At 41.6% G+C, this 8,747-nt stretch overlaps 1 protein-coding gene across 1 annotated transcript; it reads right to left on the bottom strand.

Moving 5' to 3' along the window:
- Positions 1-4,661: 4,661 nt before the first annotated feature.
- On the bottom strand, positions 4,662-6,096 carry LOC141804219 (ladderlectin-like). Its single transcript, XM_074688545.1, has 7 exons — positions 5,880-6,096; positions 5,724-5,753; positions 5,466-5,516; positions 5,279-5,370; positions 5,062-5,187; positions 4,844-4,940; positions 4,662-4,732 (listed from the first exon to the last, which is right to left on the bottom strand). The coding sequence occupies exons 1-7, from the start codon at positions 6,094-6,096 to the stop codon at positions 4,662-4,664; spliced, it is 684 nt and encodes a 227-aa protein (XP_074544646.1).
- Positions 6,097-8,747: the final 2,651 nt, after the last annotated feature.

The raw sequence follows: 8,747 nt of genomic DNA, 5'->3' as shown, positions 1-8,747 counted from the left end.
GATTGAACAAGGTTGAATTTATCTTTAAATCTTCATGTATTTCTACTTTTTGGATCTATAGTCACTTTGCTCTTTATATAAATGTTTTATTTTCTTTCTAAAATGTTACTTATTTTCATAACCTAGTTGTTTCAGCTGTTATTTTTTACTGTTTCCAGCCTTGATGGTTCCTGCTCACTCTGAATTTAACAAACTACCACAGAAAAATCGATAAATCTACCGACAGAATTTTTAAGTGTTAAAGCATTCAGATCTTCCCAGAGTGGACGACCAGTTTGACTCCACAGCAGAAATAAAGTTCCTGAGTTATTTTAGCTCATTTTATCTTGTTAAATAATTGAAGTTATGAATCTTACCGGGCTGAACGCTCAGTCTGGTTCCACTGCCAAAATAAACCCGGTTTGATCCCTGAGTATTCACACTGTGAAACTCACTGTGACAAAAACTTCAGCGTGACCTGTTTGCTCTTTTCACCAGCTCTCTCCTATTAATCAACAAAATTAACGTAGAAAGTGACTTTAACTCGTGATTTGGTTGCTTTTATGCTGGTTTGTGTTTTAAAGTGACTTTTTTAAATCACTCTGATCCTGTCTGAATCAGTCTGTGTGATCTGTTTCCCTGAGTTCATTAAAACCATAATAAATATGTGACGACATGAACTTGAAGAGCAAACAGACGAGGTCTGAAGAAGCGTTAAAAGAATAAAACTTTTAAAGATCACTGCTCTTACCTGAGTCAACAGTCAGTTTGGTTCCCTCGCCAAAATAAAGTCTCTGATCGTTCACACTGTGACACGCTTTGTGACAAAAACTGATGAACTCACACTCACATCAAATACACACAATTTAACTGTTAATGTTAATGAATATGGCTGTTATTATTGAGTCAGGTTTTGTTTGAGGTCAATTTTTCAAATCCTTTTTTTTTATATATATTATTAATTTTGATGCTAAATGTTGATTTCTCATAATATTTCAACTTCAGGCTCCAGTTTTTTTTTTTTTTTCAAACCTGAAGTCTCATTTTGATTTTATTTTTTGAAAAAACTATATTTCACATTTTACAAGTTTTAATTTTCAATATTTTTCATTTTCTACCATTTTATGTTATGCAAATCTATTCTTTAGTGTCACTTTTTTAATTTTATTATTTATATTTTGTTGTAAGTGTATATCTATTGTTTTCATTTCTTTCATTATCTTCTCCTTAAAAATTAATTTACTTTTTTATTTTATAATATTTTTTTAGTGTCTTTTGTAATTTTAGATTATTTGTTTTCATCAAATTATTCTTTAAACCTAAGAGCATTTCATGTTTTTTTTTATTTTCATTTTTTTATTATTATCTCACATTTTATCTATTCTCATTATGTTTTTTTTTATTGATTCTTGGTATTTTGTTTCTCATTTTAAGTGTTATATAAATATATATAGATTCATTTATTTCAGGTATTTTTTTATGTTTTTTTTTTGTTTTTTTTTTTTTTTTTTTTTTTTTTTCTCAGATGTATTTTACTTCATAAAAACTCACCCAGCAGACGGTGACCTCTGACCTCCCAGAGTCCTCTGTGTCCACTTCAGACTAAATTTCCAATCAAAGGGTTGACTTCTTGGTGATGACGCAGATATCCAGGTTAAAATGCAAAGTATATTTCCCATAATCCACCTCGGTCTGATGACGCCAAAACTGTTTTTGTATAAAGCTCAAAGTCAGAGCAGATCCATTGTGAGCTCAAACAGAGAGAGGGGTTTCAGTTTCCTTATCTCCAGATGTGCGGTTAGCTTCAGTTAGCTTAGCACACAAACAGCAGCTGGAAACGTCTTCTTACTCTGACACTGAGAGGATGTAACGTGTAGGAAAGGAGGTGAATCTGTTCTTTAGGAGGTAAAGCCGAGCCGGTGAGCTCAGATCCAGGTGGATGTTTTCTGCTTCCTCTCCGTCTCCTCTCTGAGAAAAACTCCTCCAGTTAAAGCTTCATTCACAGTTTTTTTTGAAGCCAACAGGAAGTGAAGAGCTGAGCTGGTGTGACCTGTTTCTGAAGCGTCATTCACCTGTGACCTGGAAACACAGATCAGTGTGAGGGGAGGCTCTGGTTCTGGGTGTAGAAAGACGATATTTAGCGCCAAATTTGTCAGTCAGTTTTTATTTCAGCTCTGTTGAACTCCAGTGGAAACACAGGCTGTGTGATGTGACGCTCTGATCAGTGTTCCCGTCTGTCGCTGCCTGTTTGGCCTGATGTTTCCAAACTGTGTAAGTTTAGTTCATTTCTGGAGCTTCCACTAACTAAACTCAAAGTCTAAAACTCAAAAGAAATCCAAAAAAATCTAAAAACCAAAACTGTAGGAAAACTTACAAACACAAACACTGGAGATGACAGCAAACATGTGACATGACAGGATACAAGAAACACACTGAACTGAGAGGAAACAAGAGAAACTCAGAGACTATATAGACAGACAGAGGGGTAATCAACACAGGTGTGAAACAAGACACAGGTGCAACACATGAGGAGCAATCAGCTACTCTTCTCTTTCTGAGGTTTCATTCTCTTCCTCTTCTTATCTAAGCTTACATCTGCTGCAGGTCAAAGCGGTGAAAGGTGATTTAAGGGACTCTGAACGTGGCATGGTTGTTGGTTTGAGTATTTCAGAAACTGCTGATCTACTGAGATTTTAACCCACAACCATCTCTAGGGTTTACAGAGAATGGTCCCAAAAAGAGAAAATATCCAGTGAGCGGCAGTTCTGTGGGACAAAATGCCTTGTTGATGCCAGAGGTCAGAGGAGAATGGACAGACTGGTTGGAGCTGATAGAAAGGCAACAGTAACTCAAATAACCACTGGTTACAACCGAGGTCTGCAGAAGAGCATCTCTGAACACACAACACGTCCAACCTTGAGGCAGATGGGCTACAGCAGCAGAAGACCACACCGGGTGACCCTCCTGTCAGCTAAGAACAGGAAACTGAGGCTACAATTCACACAGCAACACCAAAACTGGACAATAGAAGATTGGAGAAACGTTGCCTGGTCTGATGAGTCTGGATTTCTGCTCCACATTCAGATGGTAGGGTCAGAATTCGGCCTCAACAACATGAAAGCATGGATCCATCCTGCCTTGTATCAACGGTTCAGGCTGCTGCTGCTGCTGCTGGTGTGATGGTGTGGGGGAGATTTTCTTGGCTCACTTTGGGCCCCTTAGTACCAACTGAGCATGGTTTAAAGTCCACAGAAAAAAAAGGAAAAAAAAGAAAGAAAGAAAAAAGAAAGAAAGAAAGAAAGAAAAAAGAGAAAAAAGAAAAAAGAAAGAAAAAAGAAAAAAAAGGAAAAAAGAAAAAAGGAAAAAAGACAAAAAAAGGGAAAAAGGAAAAAAAGAAAAAAGAAAAAAATGAAAAAAGAAGAAAAAAGGAAAAAATAAGAAAAAAAAAGAAAAATAGAGAAAAAAGAAAAAAGAAAGAAAGAAAGGAAAAAAAGAAAAAAGAAGAAAAAATTAAAAAAGAAGGAAAAAAGAAAAAAAGAAAGAAAGAAAAAGGAAAAAAGGAAAAAGAGAAAAAAAGAAAAAAGAAAAAAAAGGAAAAAAGAAAAAAATGAAAAAAGAAGAAAAAAGGAGAAAATAAGAAAAAAAGGAAAAAAAAGAAAAATAGAGAAAAAAGAAAAAAAAGAAAGAAAGGGAAAAAAGGAAAAAAAGGAAAAAGAAAAAAGAAGAAAAAATTTAAAAAGAAGGAAAAAAAAAAAAAGAAAGAAAAAAAAGTCCACAGCCTACCTGAGTATTGTTGCTGACCATGTCCATCCCTTTATGAGCACAGTGTACCCATCTTCTGATGGCTACTTCCAGCAGGATAACGCTCCATGTCATAAAGCTGGAATCATCTCAGACTGCTTTCTTCAACATGACAATGAGTTCCCTGGACTCAAATGTCCTCCACAGTCCCCAGATCTCAATCCAATAGAGCACCTTTGGGATGTGGTGGAACGGGAGATTCTCATCATGGATGTTCAGACGACAAATCTGCAGCAACTTTGTGATGCTATCATGTCAATATGGACCAAACTCTCTGAGGAATGTTTCCAGGACCTTGTTGAATCTATGCCACCAAGGATTAAGGCAGATCTGAAGGAAAAAGGGGGTCCAACCCGGTACTAGCAAGGTCTACCTGATACAGTGGCTTGTAAGTGTAGAAATATTTATATATTCCAAGATTTTTCCGTGAATTGTTCTGATTTATTCACTATTAGTTTGTGACTGATAAGGATTATTTTATGATTAATTGTGATAACCTTGTGATTAATCCCGATTAAAGCAATTTTGACAGCCCAGCTTTTGTTTCTGTAGCCAGCTTGCTAATGTTGCTGTTAGCATCATAAGAACACAGCTCACATCAGACGCCATCTCTTCATACAGACAGGTTTATTATAAACAATGTTTGAGCAACAAGACGATTCAAAGAGCTTCACACAGGACATGAACGAGTCGTTACAAAGATCAGTAAACACATTTCAGATTCTTAGGATCAACGTTAAACATGGATGATCTGAGTCTTCTGAACAAACAGGAAGCAGCAGCAGCGTTTCATTAAACTCTCATTTAAACATTTCTGTTTTTGAACACAGCTCCGTTGCCACAGGAAGTGTCAGATCCGTCTCTCTGTGAGGACTCTGCTTTCAGCAGCTGTCGGTTTTCTTCATGCAGATGTAAGGCCGGGAACTGGTGCAGCTCCAGTTGGTCCAGCCAGCTGAAAGACAAAACGTCCAGTCATCAACGTCAAAGATCAAACATCGAGCATCAGAAAGCTTCATGAAGCATCAGAGCGAACTCTGAGAAAGGACGGGTTTCAAGGACTCACCTCTGGGGAGCACGTAGACACACGGGTAGCCGCTGGCGCTGTTCAGTTGCGAGTACGAGAAGTAGGTGAAGCGGCTCTGATCCAACCACCTCCAGGTCTGCACACACACACACACACACACACACACACACACACACACACACACACACTCTGAATGAGTTAACCTCCTCACACTCTGAGCTGGACACAGTTTAATCCAAGCGTGGCGCTCTGAGGACCTGGAAGTAGAACCCTCCGGACCAGGCCGAGGTGCTTCCTGCCTCTCTGATCAGCGACTGCAGGAAGCTGTAATCAAACACGTCGTGGAAAGACGCCAGAGTGGCTCCCTGCTGGACACAGTTGGCCTAAAGGAGACACACACACACACACACACACATGCTTTCCAACCTCTCCTCTTACTTCCTGTCTTTCTTTAGAGTCATGTTGTGTGAGTACCTCAGCGTTGCTCCAGGACGCGGGCGAGGTCATAAACCGATAACAGGCGGTCTTATAACGGACCCAACCAGAGGGACAGGCGAAGAAACGCTCTGCAGAGGACGGACAGAGACGAGCAGGTGATCAGGGACAGAGAAGACAGGGACTCAGGACGAATAAACAGAGTGAAACTATGACGACAGGAAACCTCGACGTGGGGCGTCCATCTCTGCTCCAGCAAACAGGGACGCTTCCTCTTCTGAGGGGACAGAGACAGACAGACACAGACAGACACAGACAGACACAGACAGACACAGACAGACACAGACAGACAGACACAGACAGACACAGACAGACAGACACAGACAGACACAGACAGACAGAGACAGATAGAGACAGACAGAGAGTCAGACTTGGACCTGATGACCAACCCGGGCTGTGGAGAACCATGAGCTCAGCTTCTTACCTTCAGGAAGGGGAACTTCATCTTCCAGCACTGAAACAGAAAACACACACTGTTAGAGAGTAAACACACACACACACACACACACACACACACACACACACACACACACTAACACAAAGGTCAGAGTACAGTGGGTGTTTTCTGAGAGACACTCACTCATTTCGTCCTGCGGCAGCTCAGGAACAACTTCTTCAACAGCTTCAACTTCTGGAACCTCAGCAACATCTGCAGCTTCGGCAACCACTGCAACTTCGGCAACCTCTGCAACTTCAGCAACCTCTGCAACTTCAGCAACCTCTGCAACACATGAGAAACTTGCAACAACTTCATCAACTGCAACTGCTGAAACAGCTGCAACATACACAATCAACATAAAAACTTAAATGCCTGCAACTTCTGCAACCTTTGCAATAACATGGAGAACATTATGCCTGCATCACCTGAGATGACTCAGGGTTGCTGCAACTGCTGGAAAGCCAATGATTGCAGCAACACATGCAACTGCTGTAACACCCACAACTTTGCCTGCTGCATCTTCTGCAATGTGTTGAACAACTTTATTTCCTGGAAATGCTGCAACCGTAGTAGGGATGTCCCGATGTTACATTTTCACTTCTGATACGATACGATACTGCAGCATTGAGTATTGGCTGATACCGATATTAATCTGATACGATATCAGCATGAAACATGCATACTTTTATTACTTATTCTGTAGTATGTCTGTCATGTTGGAAAAGGCTTGATTAAGTGATATTATTCAAACAAAGAACAGTAATCAGCAACAGTAGGTATGAGGAAAAACTGATCCATGTATTATGAACCAATGGGAAACAGAAACTGCTTATATCAGAGATTTTAGATACAATACGATACCGATAACTGTTTTTTTGCTGATATCGGACCGATATCGGATATCAATATTGGACTGGGACACCTCTAAACCGTAGCAACTTCTGCAACGACTGAAAAGGCTGCAGTGCCTGCAACACACACAGCAACTTCAACTTCTGCAACGACTGCAACTGCTACTCAACACTGAACATCAGAAACAGTAAAAAGCATTTTGAATTATTCTTTAAGTTGCATCTGATACTTTCACATAGACTAAATGCTGACTCTGAGTCAACAACTCTGAGTCAACAACTCTGAGTGGATGACTCTGGGACTGAGGTGCCGAACTCTGTTTGACCGACTCTGAGTAGCTGACACCGAGACTTAGTCGCTGACTCTTAGTAGCCGACTCTTAGTTGCTGACTCTGAATTGCTGACTCCAAGACTAAGTAGCTGACTGTAAGTGGCAAATTCTAAGTGGTAAAACTCTGAGTGGCAGACTCCAAGTTACTGACTCTGATTGACTGACTCTTAGTAGCTGACTCTTGAGTGGAAGACTCTGAATTGCTGACTTTGAGACTGGGTCACAGACCCTGAGACCGAGTCACTGACTCTGCGTCAACAACTCTTAATCAACTACTCCAAGTGGCTCTAAGTGGATGACTCTGGGACTGAGGTGCCGAGTCTGATTGACCGACTCTATGTAGCTGACCCCGAGTTGCCGACTCTGAAACTGAGTCGCTGACTCTAAATGGTAGACTCTGAGTTACTGACTCTGAGAAGCTGACTCCAAGTGACAAAGTCAGAGTGGCCGATTACGAGTGACCAACTCCAAGTGACCGACTCTGAGTCGCCGACTCTAAGCCTGAGTCACGGACTCCTAGTAGCTGATTCTAAATGTCAGACTCTGAATTGCTGAATTGAATTACTGAGTCAACGACTCTGGATCAACTACTCCGAGTTGCAGCCCTCACTCAGATTTCTAACCCTCGTCTTTCGCTCTCACAGAAACTCGATGCGTCAGACTCGGAGCCAGCAGACAGACACACACACTCACATCCACCAACACCGACCTGCTGCAGCCGAGAGCGCCAGGAGGGAGAGGAGGAGGAGGGCCTTCATGATGAAGAGGAGGGCGATGAAGAGACTGGAGTCCTGCTGGGACACAGAGAGTCTGTCAGAGGACCAGATCCCAGAGAAAGATGGAGAAGGAGAGACAGCTGCTGTCCTACCTGTCAGGTGAAGATCAGCTGATGCTCCAGTTTCAGGTGAGTGATGAAGAGGAGGCTGTGCTGCTCGTTATATACACACACCTGGACCTGAACTTTGACCTCTGTGTGTTTGTGTGTGTGTGTGTGTGAGTGTGAGACTCAGACAGGCTGACCCAGTTTGTGCTGGAGGCCAATAAGGAAACGGATTTATCTGGATCCTCATTAATGTCAGCGCCCTGGACTCTGACCTCCATCTGATCCACCAGGTCTCATGTGAGTCTGACGGTAGTTCCTCAGCCAAAACTTGGGGAAACTTGACGCCATGTAACAGACTCCTTTTAAGGATTGAAATCCTTCGCCCTGTTTTCACCGTGACTGTTGGACGCCTGGGTGCATGCCCAGAACGTGGCGTGATAAAAATGTTTGTGTGTTTATTTGTTTGTTTGTGTGTGTGTGTGTGTGTCCTTGGCCTCCATCAGTAGCTGGTATAAACGTTATCGCACTGACAGATCAGATGTTTTCAGACTGATGTGTTGGATCGTGTTAGTGTTGAAACATGTTGGCTGTTCACTCCACGTTTAACATACGATACGATAAAACTGGCAGCTGTGTCGGGAACTGCTCATGACTCTTTGGAAGGTGAAAAAAGAAAACAGAGCGTGACCTCCTTAGAGACAGAACAAGGCGACAGGTGCCAGCTTCAGTTCTAGTCTATGGTTCAGCAAATCCTGAAGGCCAGTGGATCAGACCATGACCCAGACCTGTAGTTGGCGTTGAGGTATACACACTTTTACAGCAACAGAAGTGCCGCAGAGTACGATGGTTTGGGTTAACCACCAGAAAACACAAACTTTGACCAAAATAATATTGTTTGGTTGGACAGTAAATGACTCTTAGCTTAGTGAGAAATCAGTTAGCATACATGTGTTCAATGCAGCGTCCGTAGCCGGGATGGTGGAGTCCAACTTAGCCGCGTCAA

This window comes from Halichoeres trimaculatus, unplaced genomic scaffold (genome assembly GCF_033239565.1).
Source record: "Halichoeres trimaculatus isolate MK-OKI-2021-1 unplaced genomic scaffold, fHalTri1.1 fHalTri1_scaffold_15, whole genome shotgun sequence".
Lineage (NCBI taxonomy): Eukaryota > Metazoa > Chordata > Actinopteri > Labriformes > Labridae > Halichoeres > Halichoeres trimaculatus.
The sequence above is the reverse complement of the archived record's forward strand: the minus strand, read 5'-3'. Positions and strand labels throughout refer to the sequence as shown.

Coding starts and splice junctions, on each gene's coding strand:
- LOC141804219 (XM_074688545.1), bottom strand. CDS start 6,096: ATGTTGATTGTGTATGTTGCAGCTGTTTCAGCAGTTGCAGTTGATGAA. Junction 5,188..5,278: donor CGTCCTGGAGCAACGCTGAG/GTACTCACACAA, acceptor TGTCTCCTTTAG/GCCAACTGTGTCCAGCAGGG. Junction 4,733..4,843: donor TGTCTACGTGCTCCCCAGAG/GTGAGTCCTTGA, acceptor TTTGTCTTTCAG/CTGGCTGGACCAACTGGAGC.